Source organism: Tyto alba, unplaced genomic scaffold (assembly GCF_018691265.1).
Source record: "Tyto alba isolate M040663 unplaced genomic scaffold, T.alba_DEE_v4.0 Super-Scaffold_21, whole genome shotgun sequence".
NCBI classification, from domain to species: domain Eukaryota; kingdom Metazoa; phylum Chordata; class Aves; order Strigiformes; family Tytonidae; genus Tyto; species Tyto alba.
The window spans coordinates 17,976,357-17,998,068 of NW_024881295.1; the positions used below are offsets into that span (position 1 = coordinate 17,976,357).

Consider the following 21,712-nt stretch of genomic DNA (forward strand, 5'->3'; position numbering starts at 1 on the left):
GGCTCATTCCCTGGTGTGAGAGACATTCCTCTTAGGAGCATTTTTTAAAGCTGTAGGAGGAAAGGACCCATAAACCCTATTTTGGATTCACTGCCTTTAAGATAAGGGGGGACACGCTGTGCAGGACAGACCAAAGCAATCCTGGCACTATTTCACTGAGCCGTGTCCACCCGTTTGTCCCCTCTTTAGTTTTAGTGCAAAGCTGGAAGAGCAGCAGCTTGTCATGGGCACTGTCACCTCATGTGAGTTATCTCAGTGTGTCACAGCACTTCAGCCCCTTTCTAATCACATTCCAGCAAGAGGAAACCAGTTTGTGCTCCCGTCCCCAAAGCTCCACAGCGATGCTGTCCATGCAGCCTGCTGCACACTGCCTGGCATCACAGGTGCCCCTACAGCTGTGAGACAGACTCTGAGCCACGGGTAGACAAGAAACCAGGTTTGTAACTTTTAGCCAGGTTGGACGTGATCGCTTGGACAAAGAGGAAAACCCAAAACTGAAAAATGGGGTCCTGTCACCATCCTTTGGGCTGAAGATGCCAAAACTTCTGCCCGCACCCCTCCAGGAAGCACAGAGTGGTAGGGTGTGGATCTGCAGTCGCAGCACGGTCAGGGGCAGCAGCACGTATTTGTAGGTCAGCCCGTACTGCGGTCACTAGCGTGGGTGCGAGAGGCAGGAGCTATGCAACCAGGTAGTCGTCTGCTGTGGCTGAACATGAGAAGGTGTTAAAAGCCTGCAGGAAATCACTATTTTCTGAGGAAATTGTACTAACTATCTTTTTTCCCTAACACTTACTCAAGTCACAAGAGGACGAACAATCTATACGTAAGAGTAGGTGAATTATTGCTGGACTTACTAATGGCATTTGCTTTGGGCAGAAGGCCTCGGGACTCTATAATGGATATATTCCTCTGTTGACCTTACAATCGATGGTTCTAATTAATAATTTCAATTAATATTAAAACCAGGTATTACTGTGAAGGGCTCATTTCCTGTACTTGCAGGATACTCTTAATTGGTGGGCTTACTCAAAACACAGTTTCCATTCAGGCTCTTCTTTCAATCCATACACTATATTTCTAGGTCCCTGTAACTGATACTGATAATATTAAAATATTTGAAAGTCACTTAAAAGTGAAAATAAAATAGCACATCTTTCATTAATCCACAAATATCATAGGTGAGTTTTGCAGAGTGCCTACATCATTAAAGAAGCCTAAACCAGAACAAAACCCCTGCTTATAGTTTTGCTGAAATTTATCCATTTCCCTTACAGAAAGATTTCACTGACCAGATTAATGGAAAACAGTGGAAGATTATACTCTTTTGCTTTGTCCGTATTTGCATTTGGCAACCTTTTAACAAAGCTTTAGCACTCTGTGCTATGGAACAGTTAGATCTGAATCCTGGGGGAGAAATAAATCAGTTTTCAAAAGGTTTGCGGAGGTGTGCTGGAAATGTGCAGTTATGAGGACCTGGTCACCCACACCCGTAGCCCCAATCTGATTGTGGCCACAGACTGTGGGAGAAACACTTGAAGCACAACATCCCTAATCTGCTGCTGCAGGCGTGGAGAAAAACCAGCAGGGCTTGGTGGTCTCAATGTGGGCACCCATGCTTTGTGGCTTCTTCTGAACTCAAGCATTTTGTGCCTCAATTTCCCTTTTCCTCCATGGGGACAATATTTCACCTCACAGGGACCTTGTAGAAATAAATTACCTAACTACAGAGAGTAGGAAGAGCCCTGAGTAACGAATATGGGGAACAAGCCAGAGAGGAAATGAGTAATCCTGCCTCCAGAGCACAGCCTGGGCCATGCACAGTAAATAAGACCTGGGGGCACGTACTGAACAATGAGGTTAAATAAAATATCAAACAGCTGCTCATTAAGAGCCACATAAAGCTAGTGAGCCTTCCCACCCCCTGTACTTGATCATCTACCACAGTAATTAAGGGCTGTATTCTGATGTGTGCATGCAAAGGGCAGAATCCAGGCTGCAGAGGCCACCCTGTTTCTGACATTTCCTAGCTTCGGCATGATTTATTACGAAATCTCAAGGTTCTCTACCTAGGTGTGTGTGTCTGAGGGGGAAGAGCTCGCCTATTCTGCTGTCACAACATTCAAGGTGCGATGGATTAAGACTTCACTACAGACGCGGGGAGCCGCAGAGAGAGGGTATTTACTCGCACCTTCAACAGTGATTTAATTCAGAGCCACCTCAGGTGGGTGTAATTACTCCCCGCAAATGCGTTGCCTCCCATCCTGCAAAAGTCATCTCTAAAGCAGCCTGAGAGCTCCCCGCTGACAGCGTGCGAGGCGAGGGTGCTCCAGGGGGATGGGCAGGAGGCGTCGCGGCTGCGGCAGTGGTGCGTGCACACGCGCGGGAAGGCACGAGAGCTCGAGCGATGCCCGTTACCTGTTCGGCTAGCAGCGAGGCCAGGCTTGAGTAAGCATCTGCAAACTCTGGGCCGTACTTGATGGAGTCCCGCAGTAGGATTACAGCTTCCTCTTTCTTCCCTTGGGACCTTGCAGAACATGGAAGGAGGGAAAAAAAAAGAAACGTTCCTGTGAGTACATGTTTAGGTCATCCCACTGATTAACAGCTATAAAGAGACATGAAAGTCCCTGGCTTAACCTTTTCAACAAAGACTAAACGTTTCACTCATGCCTCTCCTCCACAGCGTGTGTACCCAGCATCTCCTTGGCCCATCGCTGCCTCCTTATGTTATTCTCAGGAGTTGGGAGGACACAGGCCTTAACGAACCTGTTACTTGGTCTGCTCTTCTGGTGATTGTCATACCGAGCACTACCCAATGATCCCAGTGAAAACCAAGCACCCCCAAAACAGTGCATTTCTCAACCTCACACACTGAAGAGCAAAAAGTATTTTATTTTGGCTATCAGACAAGCAGTACAGGCCACATGCTCTGTCTGTTGAGTCATAACCACTAGATTTTGTAAACTTCTTCAGTCCTACTGTATATCTCCTCCCAATATTCCTCTTTATGGCAAATACATCAAATTCTGCCCCATTCATCCCATCAGGAGTTAAAGATACATGAAGGCCAAGATAGCAAAAGTGTCCCCAGGCATGAAGTACTGTACAAGACCCTCCCAGCGATGTCCTTGGGAAGTCGCATGCCCTATGGGAAGGGATGCTGTCAGGGTAACATCAGGTTTGCAGTCAGCTTCTGGAGGTCTGGCCCCAGTCATGTCACTGAGGCACTGACTGACCTGGGAACAGGCCATTTGCTCTCACCAACTCTGCTCTCACATCAGTAGGTTGGACACACCAAAACATTTGCATTTTCTTAAAAAAGGACCCCGCAGAGTCTTTGCATGTTCCTAGACAAAGAGTGCTGTTATAGATCCACTTATGGCTTAGTTAAATTAATACTTTTAAATTACAATATTTCTAAGTTAAATCTGCAAGGGATCTCTGATTAATTCCTTAGCAAGCCAATCATTAGGCTAGAGGAGTCTGTTCTTCAGGTCCTAAGGATTATGAACACAGATAGTTGAAAGATGGTTATGCTGATGAGCTAGGGTTTTTTCCAGCACTGTTCTGTGTTTATTGCCATGGAAAACAGAAAATGTTTCCTGAACAAAAATCTATGGGTGTTTGTTTATTTGAGCTACAATTTCTACAGTAACACTCTCTATTTCTTTCCTTGGTAAAAATGAGAAGGTTTCCTGAGCAAACATCTAAGGATGTTTAGCTGGACTGGAACAACATTTTCCTTGTGTTGGATGTACAATGAATATGAATAGCAGGGCTTACAAAAAGAAACAAAGGGCTCTGGGACATAGAAAATATGCGAACACCTTGCTGCTTTGGCCTTAGATTTCATCTGAGTGACATGGTCAAGTAACCAGATCTTGTTTATAAGGTGAAAATTTCAGCTGATAATATATATGGCTTTGCAGATTTTTTCCCTTTCTAGCTGTGTAACTGGAAGAATATTTTGCCCGTGCATTAAGCTAAGTAAAACCAGTTGTGCTAGTCTTTTTCTTCTTCCAGTGGTGTTCCATATAAATTACATGAATGAAGCAAAAACAAATAAAGAACCACTTTTCTCCTACACTAATTAAAGACTAGCTAGCTTGTCAATTTATAAAACTTTTGGATCCCTTGGCTGGAGTTTCATGACACATTTTTATAAATCAAAAACAGATGACTGCTTTATAAAGGTATTGATGTTTGGCAAAAAAATGTAGGAAATGCCGGCTATAGAAATAAAAGGATTAAGCGATCCACTCAGCAGCAGTAAAAGTTCCCATTAACCACAAGCATGCACTCAGAACATGGGGCAGCCCTCTTAATTACGCTTTTTTTTTCAAAATGGCCTTTTTTTTCTTCACTTGATCCAAGAACAATGTTTGTCTCCTGAAAGTGGGGGTAGAGAGGGAAAGATTATGGCATCTTTTTATGTGACATACTGAATTACATTAAAAAAAAGCAGATCCAGTAGTTTCTCAGAGGGCTCAGGCCTGCAAGATACCAGCGCTCTGGCCAAGCACTTAAACGCGTACTTAACTTTTATGTATGCAAGTTGAAAATTAATTACTGGCTGAAGTGCTTTCCTGGATCAAAGCCAATGCTTTGCAGGATTGAGGCCATTGCTTATATAAATTTCATGCAATTTGGGAGAGCACAGAGCATTGGAAGAACAGTCCGATACACTGATTTACCATAAACTGGGGATCTGGAGTAGGAAAAGCTAGGTAACGTATACCTTAGCTATGACAGAGAGAGGAAAAAATTCAACTGACATGAGAAGTCTGTGATCACTTAATCCAATTTTTCCCCAAACTACCTTGCCCTACAATACCCTCTCCTGACTCCTTCTTCCACTTGAGCCCCTAGCCTCCCCTCTACAATCAGCATGTCCGAGCTGAGAGCAAGGAACAGCTCTTTCCACCAGGAGCATCTCTTCCATATTTTTGCAAGTGCCCCACAGTTGGAGAAGCATCAACTTAAGCCATTGGGCAGAAGTCTGATGATGCACACCGGAGCAGATTTCATTTGCAACAGAAAGAGTAACCTAGAAATTAGTGCTCTAGAGGACTTTTTAACTTTCAAGATTTAATTTATTTTGTGAAGTTAGTTTGACTGCATTAAAGAGAGAAACACAGAACTCAGCAAGGGCTCCACAACTGTTCTGAACACCTCATCTTGGTTTCACACCATAATCCAAGGGGAGCTTGCAGTGTTTAACTCTGCCTGTCTGAAAGGAAGCCTCTGAGCCTGTTCAACTCCCTGGTTTAAAACTGATTCTGATAATTTAGATGCACTCCTTTGCCATTCACCTACGCTATGTGGGTGACACCAAAGTGGGGGAGTGGGCAATACACTGCAAGGCAGGGCTGCTTTTCAGAGGGACCAGGTCTGACAGGGACCTCATGAAGTTCAACAAAAGCAAAAGCAAATCCTGTACCCAGGGAGGGATAACCCGGTGCACAAGCACAGGCTGGGGGATGACTGAGGTCCTGGTGGACAACAAGTTGATCATGGGCCAGCAATGTACATGGCAAAGAAGGCCAAGAGTGGGTCCAGGGAAGGGATCCTCCCCCTTTATATGATACTTGTGAGACAGTATCTGGAGCAATGTCTGTCCAAAGTTGGGCTCCCCAGTGCAAGAAAAGCATGGACTTACCAGGGGAAGCCCAACAGAGGGGCCACTAAAGAAGGTCAGGGCCAGACCACCCATTGCATTGAGGTGAGTCTGAGTGAGCCGTGTCTGTGCAGCCCAGAGAAGAGAAGACTCGGGGGTGACTTTAGTGCTGGATGCAACTACTTGGGCAGAGGCTACAAAGAAATCAGAGCCAAACTGCACAGAGGTGCATGGTTACAGGACAAGAGGCAACAGATGCAAGTAGGAACATGGAAAATCCTTATTAGATAAAATGAGAAATATTCTTCACCATGAGGGTGGTTAAACACTGGAACAGGTTGCATGGAGAGATTGTGGCATCCGTGTCTTTGGAGGTGTTCAAGATTCAGCTGGACACAGGCCTAAGTAACCTGATTAGACTTGCTCTGAGCGGGAGGTTTGACCAAATGATCTCCAGAGGTCCATTCCAACCTAAGTTATTTTTTTAATCTAATGTAAATTTGACATGGACAGAGTTTGGATTTTTTTATAAACAGGCTACAATGTGTATATGATACTGACAGGTAACTACAGCACTTTGTGCAACGCAGAGTATCCTAACCAGAGACCATCCAGAAAGCCAGATGCAGTATCACTGAACATTATCACTCAGTTTGCTTCTTTGAATAGAAGGAAGGAATGTTTCACTCTCTAAAAGGTCTTAAATCTCAACACACATAATGTTTATCTGATATTTTTCAGCATTTCAGGCAGTTACACAAGCCTGTGTCAACACATTCACATACATATATATACAGAAGCCTGTATCAGAGAGGGCAGACAGTCATCCTTCCTTTGAATAGATTGGTTTGCTAAACTTGGACTAAATCATGGCAACAAATGCACAGAACACATTGTGTGTTACTCTACATTCAGAAGAGAATCAACCCTTTGAATAAACTCAAGATTTCAGTGGACATTGCTTCTAGGCATTTCACTTTCTCCTGAAAATGAAGCCATAACACTCTCAAAGCACGTAAGAGTTATTGAGGCTTTCCTTCATAAGAAATAGTGTACTGAATATTGGAGTGCTTTAGGTATGGATACACACAGTACTGCAAATAATAAGTTCTCTCCCATTCTTCTTGCAAGAGAAAGCCGAGATAAATATTTACTTCAAATGTTCATAATATTTTATTTCTTGTCTCTTTACAGAATATCCCACAGCCTATAAATTTGTGAGGTATTCGGAATGTTACTTATCTCAGGTTTTCAAGCTGTATCTCAACAAGACCAAGTCTATATAGATGAGTTAAATATTTATATAGTGGGAAACTTCAAAACAAAACACAAGAAAGCAGCATCAGGATGCTCTGTGTCACTGATCATGGATCACGAAAGCGGAGAGAGATTTCTCCCTTTTAGGTAGGCCATCTTTTGGGTCTATTTTAACTAAGAAATCTGATGGCATTGTTTAATTATCTACTTTCCAATATTTATATTAGGCAAGAAATTTATGACATACAACTTTATTTTAGGATATGTAAACAAAACCAGAGGCTTTTTCAGCCATTACCCTGCAGTGCTTCCTGAGAACATTCATCTTCTGGCACATAGCTGTCTTCATTATGTGCAAAGAGAAAATGGAAACACCCTTTTCCATCTAGGACTTCCGCAGAAAGAAACTTAAAAATCCCACCCTGTGGTCCTCAAAACAGCTTTTTTACTCAAGCTTAAATCACATGCAATGGATGCTTAAATAGAGATCTTATTTACAGGGCATAATGAGAGGCAGATTCCCACAAGGAAATAGCACACCCGTCCTTCCAAAATCCTGGAATTCCCCTTTCTCAGCACTCCAGAGGAGCTGAAATCTAATATCCTCCATCAGATTTCCACGCTAGGAGCAGGGGTGGGTATAAGGAATTTAGGAGAATTCAACTGGGAATTCCCCACGCCAGATGGTTTCATTAAGTGTCCCAGTACAAGTAGTGCTGCTACTGGACGTGTCTTAAGTGCTGCAGATCTGACCCTCCCTGATCTGCACCATGCACTGATGCTGCTTCAAAGAGGACAGAAAATGCTTTTATAGCTTGACCATTTATCCTCTGACATATGTTTAAAAATCAAAACTCTCTTCATAATGTCTCATAGCACAGCCAGAAAGTAGTATCTGCCTGTAATATTCTGCAGATTTTCATCTGCATTTAGTGTCTGCAGAATACCGGTTGCCCTATATACATGTATATGAAAGGATAAATTAGAGACCCAGGTAGAAAACCTAAAGAAAGATAAAGTTGTAGGAAGGGGGAGTTTGAAATCTCTGCCTCGTTTCTGTCCACTCATCTCACAAGTCCATGGTCCAGCATGGCTGATGATTTTGGCTAAGTTGATGGATGATCCAGGAAAGGTGCTGGCAAAGGGGTTTGGGCTAGTATTTTATGGGAGACTTTCATACAGGATCTGCCCACACAGCATGTGCTTTACATACGAGCAAATCTATCCACCATGAACTCTATCTATTTTTTAGCATTTTTTTTTTAAAGCTGAATAGAGAAATGAGGACACTCAGTTTCCATTATGATTAAAATTGGTGTGTCCAGATGCACTACGTTGTTTTGGAAGCCTAAAGAAAGTTTAGAAAATGGGAACAAATGGGTGTGGGAAAAGGGCAGGTAGAACCTGAGTGCTTTCTTTTAATGTGTTTAGCACAAGCATCACACACCTTTAACACACCACAATATATAGTACCACAGAAGGATGCAGAGCGCATACAGTCCAACAGGACATACAGATCTTAACTATCACATTAGGAAAAACATGACATATTGCGCACAAAACAAACAGCAGTTCTAAGAGATTTTCACACATGTCTCCTCTGTGCTTTGCCAGTGCAACAAATCCAGTTTCTACCCATCTGCTAGGTCATAAGAGCCCATCAACAGGCCAGATTTAAGCATTATTGAAATGGGATGTCCTGGTGCTGCTTCTGGCTTACGTCCTTTTGTGTTAATATTTTATATTTAACAACAAAAAAAAAAATCACTAAGAATAATAAGGCAAACATGATGGATTAAAAGGACAATATGTATTTTTAAACACCATTGCCACCTAAGATTAATTTCAATCAACCAAATCTGATGAATAATACAAAGACCTTCAATTTCTCTTGTAATAAGACTGTCCTTACCATTTTCCTTTCCTGTATTTCCAGTAAAGCACTCCCCTACTTTCTATTTAAGAACTACTCATCTGCCATACTCTAACCTCAAACCATCAGGCTTACTTGTAATATTATTCTGATAACTTCCCTGCTACTAAACAGATCAGGCAGAACTTCAGCAATCCACTTAATATCCTTCATATAAACTTATACTCAAAGTAATATTTCAGAACCAGAAAGATCAAGTATGTTTTGATTAGACAGTGCCACTTTAAAGTCAGTCCAACACTAAAGCCAAATCTGCTCTAAAAGATTTATCAGAGACCTATTACCAGCAAAATTGGGGCAGTTTATATCAGCAAAGATGCATCTTTACTGCTGTAGTTTATGCAGTTTTGTCAGCAAGTTTCACGCTATCCTCACAAAAACAAGGGGGATTTTGCTGGTGCAAAACAGTAATGCAGGAATAGAGATTTTATTTTTTTTTTATTTGAACCCCTATCAGATTTTATCATACTGGCAAAGCTTCTTGTGTAGATTTAAGTTCAGTCTTTAGATATGGTTAGTCAAATTAATTTGCATGATTATGATCATCTGCTATTCTGCCTGATAAAGGCTGACGCTTGAAATAACAATGAGTGAAATTATGTGCTGATTAACTTGTTTACTTGCTCAGCAGAGTAACATATAGGGCTGTAAGCCAGTTTTCTCCTCAAATCCAGACCCACCCACTCTGCAATGGGATAAACTTTCTACTGCTCTGGGCATCTCAGAGTTAGGTGCTTAGACCTAAACTATACATTGACCTTTCACCATGACCTTCCATGAGAAGAAGTGAGAACTTGCAGAGAGGGATTTTTTTGGATCTGTGCTATTTATTAGATCTCCATCAGATGCCTGCCTTTGAACAACATGGCTTTCTTCGCCAGAAAGGCTTACACGTCTCCACTGAGATGGGAATCTCAGGCGACTCTTTGGTTTAGGCACCTCATTTTTGATGTCCGATTTGGAAAAAGCGAACTCCCTCCAACTGAAACAATTGTAAACTGCATCTGAAGTGCCGTGGCAGACAGCATAAGGATCTCCAAACTAAGCCTCACCTTTGTGCTAGCACTCTTGGCCAGCAATAAGAAATAGTGCCATTCCTTCACCAGGTGGCAGAAAAAAATACTTTGGTGATGTGCGTAGAGAGAACGTGAATTTCCTTTGTGCCAGTTCTGCATTCAACTTACTTGAGCAGGTTGCCGAGATTGAAGAGAGCTCGATTGTGCTGAGGGTTTAACTGAAGGGCCCGTCTGTAGTAGTCCTTTGCCTCCACCACGTCTTTGGTCAATGTCCCCAGGTTGTTGAGAGCACTTGCGTGACGAGGGTACAGTCTAGGAAAATTAAATACCAAGTTACAGACACACGTTAATTGACAAATAAAGCTGAGGTCACTAATGCTGCCACCACGGCTGTTAAACACACAGTAAAGGGAAGGATGTCAGCTACGAAACACCGTTTTGCCTTCATTTGCAGCAGGTCCTGATGGGATCCTGAAGAACCCTTTTAACTCCCAAAGAGATTGCAAATCAGATGTTCTCCTACAGTTCCTGTATGCCTCCAGGGCAAAAAGGAACACTGAACAGCTTTGAAAGCTTATTTTACCCTCCAAGCAACAGGCAAAGTGATTAAAGCAGCTTGAACGTTTTTATTCAAAGTGTTTTTCAAACAAGAACTGCTTTGTCAAAAATATGTTTCAAATGGAAATATGTTTTGACATATACAGAAACCAGCACAACACTGTTCAAATTTATCTGCTTCATTTTGGTTTGTTTTGGTTTTGTTGTTGGTTTTTTGTTTAGTTTGTTTTTTTTTTTTCTTTTAATTCAGTTTTCCACAATAAAAGTGATGATAACGTGCAAAAGAAAACTTGAAGTCAGCTGTTGAACAATGTTTTCAAGACCAAGCAAAATGATAAAAAAAGTCTGGAAACAGACTGCTTACCAGTATGAATTCCCTAAGCTTCTGGTTTTATGTTTTCACCACTTGGTTTGGTTCTCCTTTTAACTGATCTGTTGATCTTTACAGCTACCTTATCAGTTATAACACTACATATTTGGCCCAGTGCACCTCTGTCAAAATTCTCCACGAATTAAGAAGCACATCATGGTCCATTTAGCTGCTTAAATTCTCAAAGTTGTGCTCCTACATTAAGATTTTGGTCTGTAGATCTTGCACCAGAAAACTCCAGATGTGAAAACGATGCAGGGTGAGATTTAGGACTCAGGACCCTTTGTGTCGTAGATAGGTGAAAACTGAGGTTCATTACAATAAAGAAATAAATCTATCACAGTAGCCCACAGAGGTCCCAGGCAAGCTGGGAGACCATCTGTGTGAGAATATCTGATGCTTTGGTATGAAACAGTGTCCAGGTGCTTGTCCACTGAACTCCTCCAGATGACCACTGAATTCGTGATAGGGAGGAAGCGGGTTTAGATGGTCCAGGCTTCGGTTTGAGAAGACCTGGTTGCAAATCCTGCTGCCACTGCAGATTTTCTATTTCAGATGAGGACGCCATCTGACATTTCTTTGCCTTAGGTCCCTGTTCATGGGAAAGTGATGTGGATAATGACATTAAACGTAGTTGGCTATGATAGCCCAGGGTATAGCAGGAGGAGGGGCATTTAAAGGAAGAAGGGATTAAGACTCTGTAATATAGTCTGACTAAAATTTGCAACTGTTTTTAGTCTAAGACTTCCCATGGTGGGGTTTCTTTGCCTGGAGTTTTTCATTATGTCAGTTCAGCCCTGGGATTTTCTGTGCTTAAGTACCATGAATAATTTAGAATTTCATACACTGCTGCAACATTTGTATCAGTCACATTTTCGCTCCACAGCACATAAGTGATTTTGGCAAAGTCTTACTGGGGGTGAAGCTGGGAACACATGAGGGAACTCCGGGCGAAATGGACGTGCACCAGTAACAAACACAGGATGCTTCCCACATCTAAGAGAAGAGCCCAAAGTCCTTTTCCCACCCAACACCAAGCCTAGCAGACAAGGATTTCAAAGCCATATAGTTGAGGAGAGATCATTCAAGGATGTGGCCACATACGTTTTTTTTTTAAACTCTGTTTATTATAACGACAAAAGATAAATGTAGAAACCACCACTCATAGTAACTAACGACTGCAGAATCTGTCAACATCTCTCCCATACAGGTAAGTCTCTCAGAGGTAACCACTTCTGCTGCAAGCCCTCAGGTGCATTGCCCAGTGTCTCCATTCACCCATGCTACCTGCATTCACTGCTAAAGTTATTTTTGAAGAGTTCCCCAACTGATCTTGTTGCAGAGGAGCAAAGAGTAGGAAATTCTGCTTCTGCAGTTGGCATAGAAATAGTGTCACTTTCCATCACTGAAACTACCCACTGAGCTTGACGCATTTTGGGATGGGAGAGGCTGCCTGCACTTGGAGAAGAATCAGCAAAGGACAAGACGGTGATGAGGGTATAGCGTTGAGTCTTGACCTTGGCCCTAAAATCCAATGGTCATCAAGGCTAAGCCTGCACAGCTGAAACAGGCTGGGAGAGATGCTTTCCATGGCAACAGCAGTGGAGCAATGGAAAGAACCAAGCTTGCTTGCACTTGGGATGCAGCTCTGTGTGATCCCTTGACCAGGATCTCGAGCGAAGACTGTCCTACCTACCTTGGGGCAAATGACCTAAGGCTCAGCCTTCTTTCCTATTTCTTCCGTGGGATTCTGACATTGTTTTGGACCAAAAAAAGGTCTAGAAGTCATATTTTTGAGGCTGTTTTTCCAGTTGGCTAGGATAAAAGCTGTGTACTGCTTTTGTCAGTATGCACACATAGAAACAGCTCTAATATCTGACATGAAGTCGCTTGAGTTATGAGTGGGCAGAAGTATTTCAGACAGTTCTTGGGAAAGTCAGAAACAGATTAACATTTTACAGCCCTAAACCTGATGGGTTTGCTCTCAAACTTTCAGAAATTAATTCTGTTCTTGGCCTCTAGTGCTCCCATGACATTTTGGGCCCAGGAGATTTGCTTGCACCAATTCAGAGAGGAGTGAAAACTCAAGATTAAAAAAGAGAACTGATTTCACCTTTAAATTGCACAGTTCTGACCAGCAGCTCCATAAATATGCTTCTGAGCTCAGCGCTAAAACCTCTTGACAGCAAATCACAGGATGCAAGCATGTCTCTCATGTATCCTGGGCTCTATTTCTTGTGTTTTACATTTATTCACTACATCTCATTGCCCTTTCCAAGAAATGTAAGTGAAAAAACAGAACCTCAGCTAGCACAAATTGTCAGCTTAAACCCGCTTAGCATCTGGCCTGAAGAACTTCCGACATTTGCAATTTTACATATCTGAACAAACTTTAAGAGAAAAATATGAGCACAGTGAAATAAGGCAGTGGTGTTGGGCTTCGCTGTTAGGGTTCAGTTCTTTACAGTTTTATCTGGAGTACCACTTTATTACAGCAGTAGAGCAAGTTGTCATTCAACTGGGTTCAGCAGAGACCATAACCAAGCCCTAAGAGAGCATCACCTCTAGTAAAGTAACCAGAACCAGAGCCTGAGCCCATGACTACCCATGCTGTTATACTGTTAACATGATCCCTAACAGTTTCACGCCACCCTCAAATAGTTCCCAGGAGTGGTCCAGGGCTGAGCCCAGACCAGGGTTTGGTCCCAAAAGCTTAGGCTTGTACACTGTCTCTCAGAGGATGCAAACACTTACGGAATACTTGCAGGTCAATTTATGTCAGTTGGCCTCAAGGCTAGAGAACAGGGACCAGACCCTTTTTTTTTATTAATATGGATGTTGACTAAAGAACTAATGGCCTTATTCAAGCTACCTTCTGTTTATGCACACCCACTGCTGTTAATAACAGCTTCCTGAGGATAAAAACAGAGTAGAACCAAGTCTTGTGGCTGGATTTACAGGACAGCATAAGAATTGACCACAGGTGACTAATTAAAGCAACATTTACTCAAGAACTCGCAAAATGTTTCTGCACAACTTGCAGATATACCATTTGCAAGCTGGTTTGCTTTTTGCTGTACGTGATCTATTGTTTTAATGAATGGAGGCATGTGTACATTTTTTTTTTTTTCCTATTTTTATGTTATCAGGAGACCCGTGCTGTTTTCCAAGACTTTTGAAATTAGTCCAAATGATTCCTGATGTCTACTTTGCTTATTTTGACTGTAAGCTCTCTGATGCAAAGATCGTCTTTTCCCACATGTATTTATTTCTTGGAAGGATCAAAAATGCATTACCAGGACAAGGGGTTCTCCAGTTAGCTTGGAAGTCTATTCATGCCACAATAATAATACTCAGAAGCCAGACCTTGTTTTACAAATAGTCAGGACACTCTGGGACACAAGGAGTCAGTTGTTGGAACATGTATACCTTGTTTTGCAACTTCTCTTAAGAAACAAAGCTTTCTGTCTGGACACACACGGAGCTGTATTTTCCTTGCCACCACCATTGATAACAGTGGTAGTCTGCAGGCAATATCCTTCTTGTTATGCATCTGATGAGGTAGAAATTCCTCTAGGCTCCACCTAATCAAATGCAAGTGCTGCATTATTTATGAAAGAAAGCTGAATTTCATTAAACTTTTTCTACAAGAAGCAGTTCATGTAAAAAAATAAATTTCTCCTCTTTCTTAGAAATAAGAATAATTTTCTTCCAAAACCTACATTCACAGGTAATTATAACAGAAGTCTTGAAATGGCAAAATTACTTTAAAAAAAACCCCTAACCTATAAAAGTATATTTTTAATCAGACTGGGATTTCATTTCTAAAGAGAAGGCAAGTGGGATGTTTCCCTGTTGCAGAATGAATAATTCAAATGATTCCTCCAGTGCTGTATCTGCAATTGTCAGAATAAATTTAAGCAGCTTTCCCTTTAACTATTACAGGTATACACTGCACAAGAACTCCTGTTAGTAATTATCCCCACTTCTTTTAGGCTAGCAAAATTCCCTCTCATACCACTGAACAAAAGCCTTACTGACTTGCACAGTCAAGAGATTTCCAGTTTCACAAGAAGATACCAGGCACAAAACATATATAGTCATCAAAATGCTGATGAGCATTTTTTTTGCTTTCCAATGTAACGTTGTTATTACCTGAAAAATTAGTTAAGAAGAAAAATTGAAAGGTTTTGTTTGGCAACATATCTGAACTACGAAACAATTCCAGAAAAGAAGAGAAAGGGAGGGAATTTGTTGTCATGACTACAACCTATAATCCACCAAGAATTTTAATTCTTTTAATTCAGATCAAGGGAGACCACTTAAACTACTGGCAAGCTCTGCTCGCAGTCCTGCTTTTAAACGGCCCTTGGGCTGGTGCCAGAAGCATTCAGGGGGCAAAAGGCATTAGCGTGACAACTCCCCACTCGCTCTTAAAGAGCGCGATGTGGTTTTTGCACAGCCATGGCTGCGCAGGGGCAGAGAGCAACAGGGGACGGGGCCAGGCTAATGCGCAATTAGCCAGGGAAACTACCAGGAACAGCACTGAAAGGGCTGCGACACTGGCTTTCAGGGGTCTGGGCAGCCCCCTGCAGCCACTGCGTGATGAAGGGGTTATTGAAAGCAGCCCAGAGCCACCTCTCAGAGCCAGGACAGCCCTGAGATGTCACGCACCAGGGTGGCTGTCCCTGATGCCCCATCCCAGTGCCTCCCCGTGGCTCTGCCCAGCCCCTCGCCACTTTCCAAGTGACAAGCCCGTCAAAAGAGATTTCCCAGTGGCTTCAGACATGAGTCCTTAAAGCCATTATAAAAGCTGTAAGCAACACTGGCCATCATGAACCTAACGGCCATGCCATGGCGGCAGCAGCACAAAGGAAAATCCTGCCCGCACCATCTTGCACAATATTCAAAAGGGCTCCAAGCGTATTCATTTCTGATAGAGAGAAAAATCAGCAAGTGATTCAGCTGGGGAGATCTAGCGTGCCTGTTTTCTGTTAATACATCTTTTGATTAAAGAATGCGTTTAAAATTAGCACTCGCAGGGAACGCTCCACCTTTGAAGCAGCTGTGATTAATTACCACTGCTGCACCGCCATGAGAAAACAGGCTGTGCTGCCTCTCTCGTGGTACGAGGAGAAGTGGGGCTCCTCTCACCCATCCTCCATGCCTGGGATGCCTCCCTGCCACCCGCTCTCACCTCTCCCGATGCCTGCACAACCCTACCGCAACACTCAGCATCCACCGGGATCACTTCAGCCAGATTAAGCACTCGGAGTCAGTTACTTTTTTTTTTTTTTTTTTTTTTTTACCCAAGCCCAATTACTTGCAGGCAGCATGGCAACTTGTTTTTAAGGCATATTTTGCCCCATTTCAACACATACTGTAATATTTTATTGGCATCATTTTGCCAACAAAAGTAAGCATGTTACGTGAATAATCTGTGCCAAATTTTTATACTGCCCATTTTATACTTACTCCGGTATACTATTTCAAGCCAATTTTCCAATTTTAATATTACATCATACTCATTTTCACATATTTACGTAAGTTCTCAATAAAGCTCTAGGTCAGGTTGAATTAAAACTTGACTTGATATAATTCTGAGACCGGTCCTCCTACAGGGAACAATCCTGCGCTGGCAACAACTTGGGCCATGGCCTCATGATAAGTGTGGCACCTTGTTCCAACAGCTGCTCTACATGATGTGGAGATGTGTAGGTCACGGAGCCAGTTCCTATGTCTTTCTCAAAAAGACCTTCAATTTGCAGCATTTGAATTCCTTTTACTGAGGGAGAGATGATCCTGCAATATTAAGCAGCAGCTGATTTTCCCTTGAAGAGTTTTAGTAGTTGCATCAATATTTCCTCAAAGGTAACACCCTTCAGCTTGGTGGAAGGTTTGTGGCAGGCTAGGATTTTTTATATTTGAAAAAAAAAAAAACAAAAACAAAAACAAACCAAAAACCCACCTGGAAATCCTGTTGAAAGTCACACAAGTGAGAGATCTAACGCTTTTAGGTTCCTTTGAAAGACTCAGGCATAATCTCCTTCAGTGAAAGCGTGACAAAGCAGTCAGACTCCTGGCTGTACTCAGCGCGGCCCAGTGCTGGGTTTCACATCGCGCCTATCGCCATGTACTCAGCTACGAGGTGGTCCAGCTCAGGGCCTGACACAACGCTAGGAATGAGACAGGGAGCAATCCCACCCCAGCAGGCTGCCAGGGGCTCTCAGAACATCTTTGAGCAGCTCCGTGGGTCCCATTAGGGTCCTCACTGGTGTTACACGGACCAGCTCGGGTCCTGATCGAGGAGTCAGCGGCGGGGGGTGCCCGATCATCAGTGCCTACACCTATTTCAGACACCCACCCAGGATGTCCTCCCCCTGCTGCTGCTGAAGGGCAGGGGGTCCCCCCACAGATGCCTTGGGTACCCCAGCCCACCTCAGGTGTCTTCTACTTTTTAGGGAGCAGAAGTCACTCATATTCCGGCACCGAGCACTTAAAACGTGGACGCTGAGAGGTGGTGCTCATCTCTGCCACGTTTCCCACGTGGCGTGGGACAAGTCTGTCTGTCAGGGTCTCCATGCCTCGTCACTAGACAACAACAGAACTTCCTTGCCCCATACTACGGCCTCTCTGCTCACAGCACAAGCCCTCTGCAATGATGACAACCTCCAGCTACGGTCAGTGGCCAGCACAGCGGGATCTTGATCTCGGCTGAGACCTCCAGAGGCCGATTTGGTATAAATAGTAAGTGCTGAATCGTAGCCAGGGATCGGTGGAAGGAAGAAAGGTCCTGGCTGTGCAGCTTCTCCCCTCACCCGGCAGCCCAGTTGGCAGGAACAGCAGCCCACGGGTGCCCTGCCACTGGCAAACCCTTTTACCAGGGTGAGCATCCAAGGTTGATGGGCAGAACACAGGGGACTTCAGCCATGCTGTACTCTAATATCAAGAGAGACCTCTCCAGGACAGAAACGTGAAAAAAAAAAAAAAAAAAAAAAAAAAAAAAAATAAAAGCTGAACAGATTCAAGCTGTAAATTGACAAAAGCCCCATGAATTCTTTGAGTCTGGCATCCATTAAGAAAAAACTACAAAAAAACCCCAACAAAACAACATATCCAGAAGCATGACATTTCAAAACCAAACCTGTAGCACATTAAACAATACTGTAATTTATGAATTTTCATTACTTTTTCAAATTTGGGCAGGAGTAGAAGCTTAAGAGAGTAGAGGAGAGAGAAAGGATTTTAAGTCAAACAATGTCACACCTAAATATAAATAAATAAAACTTTTCCTGCTAAACTCACGGGTTCCCTGCAACGCTGAGGCAACATGGGGTTATCAAACTGGGCTGCCTGTTTACGCTCTTGCATAAAGAATTTATGCAGGATCCATGTAAGTCCTGAAAATCCAGGAAACCACTCAAGCCTAACAAAGGACTAAATTCACGACACGTCTGACTTACAGACAGTGTGAACGGCGCAGGCACCTCTACAGAGCCCACAGAAAGTAGAAGGACACCACAAACAGGAGACCATTGAGTGAGTTCTCCAATCAAACCATTACATGAGGGGATGAAATAACAACATGCATCTTGCCTAAGCAGATGGGGTGAAATCACGCCTGTCATCTCTCAAGGTTCACAGGTGCCAGAGGAAGCTGTACAGCCCTGTGCTGCCACCTGTGATTGCGGCTGTCTCCAAGATGTCTGGGGGTTGCCTCAGTCCTTGGTGTAAATCAGAGCAGCCCCATTCCAGCACCACTCAAATTGCTTGAAGGGGCTACTCAAAAGTCTGGGGATAAGCAGAATGCCTCAACTACTCCTACCAAGCGTTCACAGAAAGTCTCAAGGTCATCCTTGAGAGATGTGCACTGGGAGCCAATTTTTCTGCTGAGCCCTGGTATGAACCAGCAAAGGCAAGTCTCTGATGATTTAGCATGACAATAATCAGTGCTACCTGGTTATTCTTTGAGCAAAGTTTTCATAAAGACAAGGACAGCAAGGCTCGGGAAAAAGAAATGGCTGTGGGAACAAGTAATTAACCCTTGGATTTGAGGTCCTCATTAACCAAAAGTGAGAAGTAGACTTAAGCACCTGCAAAATATAGCTGTAAGTTGCTCTCTGTGTAGCCCACATAAAAATCAAAATAGATGCCTTGTCCCAGTAAGACAACAGCTTTAGAGCTTCATTAGGGAAACATTTTCCATCCCCAGAATTTTAGCATTAGTACCCATTAGGTAAGTAGTTAGAGCAATGACGCAGTGTCGGAGGAAGGCTATAGAGCAGTCATTCTCATAACTGATGGGGGGTCTTCTCCAAGAAGACACATCTGAAAAGCCAGCAAGTCCCTGAAGGACCTGCGCCCACAACAGAAGCCGTGGTCTAGGAAGGGACCCAGTCTGTAAATACCAACACCCGGGGGTGAGTTATGCATACATCTGTCCCTCCCAGCAGGCACACCCAGCTTCCATCGCTGTCAGTGTGGTTACACTGCATACATACTGCCTCTGCATCAGGTCCCATGGTTGCACTTACACCAGTTTGGGTTTTTCAGTAAATAAATGCCTGGGCCTTGATTGATGGATATTTGACCACAAAAATGCAGAAAAATTGAACAGAGGTGGAGCACACCCCGAAACAGGCAGGGATTAGCACTTTATAGAGAACAGGTTAAAAAATAAATTACACTGACTGAAGTAATTTGGCCATCATCCCATGCACTGTGTTGTAAAGGTCATTAAGTCTCCGATTCAAATTACCAGGCAGCCTTTTCAGCCATCAATTACTATTAAATCACTCAACAATTTTGTCTAGCTACAGGACAGCCACCATATATGTACACAAGAGCACCAATTACCCCAAAAGCCCATCGTCAAAGTGCGATTCAGAAAAACACCGTGCAAAGATGTTTCCGCCTGCTTGGCTATAATCTGCCTCAAGTCTGTAACATCCACTAACACAGGGTATTATGTGAAGTCTCTGTGAAGACTGCTTCATCAAATGCCTAACCAGAGGGCTTGCTCCAAGGGCCTGACCTAAGTAACATCAAGTGTCAGAAGGGCACTCACGGTTTTGGGAGCAAATGCAGCCCTGGCAGTCGCAGCAAAGCAGTGCTGCACATTTTTGACTCACTGTAAAAACAGGCTAACAAATGGTGCTGGTATTTTAATTCTTTCCAGAAATAAATCACAGATGGTATCCAAGGCCACCTGCAGTCCACGCTGAGAGGCATTTTCAAGGCGCACACACACAGACACACACACACATAAAGGGCTGTATGAACACAATTTTTTTACTGCATGGAGAGTGCAATTTAACTGAATTTAAACAACCCCAGATACTGTTGATCTAAGATATATAAAAACCCAGTGGGAAGGTGTGTGGGAAAGCTTAGCAAGAAACCTGAGTCTCCCTTATTGCATTAGGGCTTTATTTCTAAAGTGGAGTGAGGAGAAAGAGCAGTCTTGCTTGCTCCTTTTTTCTAGCCATTCCAGCAATGTTATGAACCAATTTTATTCCCTCAGTGAGGGATATTGATATGGTACCCACACTGCTTCCTCCTCCCTCCTCCTCCCTCTAGCCTGCGTTTGAGTACCAAGTTTACATAAGCACAATCTCAAGACACTTCTTGATGCCACAAACCATCATGCCCAGTTTCCATGCTGTGGGCAATGCCCTAAGCTGTATTATTTGCAAGCTCTGCAAGAGCCAGACCACATGTTGCAGCACCAAGTGTTTTCATACTGGTTCATCTGCCTTCTGGTCCACTCTCTCCTCTCCCTCAAGAATAAGCACCAGAGCAGCTCCCTGAGCTGCTAAGAAAGCCGGCCTGGGTGTTCCTGCTTGCTGCCCAGAGGTTCCCATCTCTGGAAGATGCCACAAGGGAGAATGGAGGTTTCTGCATGCCAGGCTGGTCCCTTTCTTGCTCTATTCAGTCACCAGCGTCGGGCAGGGAAAGTCCAAGGGGAGCTTATGGCTATGAACTTCTAGATGGACACATACACACACACACACAGAGACACACTGCGGACACGCGTGCACTCTCATGCACACACATCAGAGCATTTATGTACATAAACTCACAGTATTACATATACATTGATACTTCCTGCAGGACTCTATACTATCAGGTATTACACTGATGGTAAGAGTTCACACGCTTGCCCACGCCTCCTCTGGGAAAGAGCAGCTCCAGGTTGCCCCGAGGTGCCTGAGGCTTGCAGAGCCAGCCTGAGTCTCTCTCTCGCCCTCCTCAGCTTACTGTCTGTATTTCTTTCTTTCCAGAACTTCTCCTTTTTTAGTTCTCCAATCCCAGTTCATTTCTGTGACTTTCATCCAACAAAAATCAGTTATGAAGAAATAGCTCGGTTATGATTTGACCATTTTGGATCATTTGATGGTCACAGTATGTGCCTTCACACAAAGATATCTCTTTCTCCCTCACTGTTAACTTAAACACAATACTCAACTGGCATTTTTAAATTAAGGGCAAATCTGTATGTTTTTATATCCAAAAGTGCAAACACGAATTTTTAGGTGCTGACCTTTTGCCAGACACAGAAATGTAGCTTGTATAGCACAGAACTATTATTAGCATGTTTATTCACCCAACTCCAGCAAGAAACCCAGCAAACTCCTTCAGCCCCAGCTGCTGCTGCTCACATCGATCTGCCATCCATGGGAAGCACGGCCCTGGCAACAAACACGGAGACAGATAGTAAGACAGAGCTGCTTTGGGAATTAGAATTTTGAATGAGTGCAACTGTAGCAGGGAATTTTGCCCCCCCATCCACTCTTAAAAGGGTTATTAGATACATAACGAATGTTCATCAAATGGGTTTTAAGGCTCTGCTGCTTTTCTCTCTCTGCATGTCAGCTCACATGCGATCCCCAGGAGCAGTAAAACAGTCAACAGCAACATCAAGCACACAAGGATGGGGGGAAGCAGGACAAAAGCTTGGTAAC

The 21,712-nt window shown here is 43.3% G+C and overlaps 1 protein-coding gene across 1 annotated transcript in view; it reads right to left on the bottom strand.

The window, feature by feature from the left end:
• TMTC1 (transmembrane O-mannosyltransferase targeting cadherins 1) overlaps positions 1-21,712 on the bottom strand; it is a 148,029-nt gene that overhangs the window by 14,792 nt on the left and 111,525 nt on the right. The window contains exons 12-13 of the mRNA XM_042795478.1: positions 9,989-10,132; positions 2,416-2,524 (exon numbers count right to left, since the gene is read on the bottom strand). Coding sequence (XP_042651412.1) covers positions 2,416-2,524; positions 9,989-10,132 — 253 coding nt within the window. The remainder of the gene's footprint in view (positions 1-2,415; positions 2,525-9,988; positions 10,133-21,712) is intronic.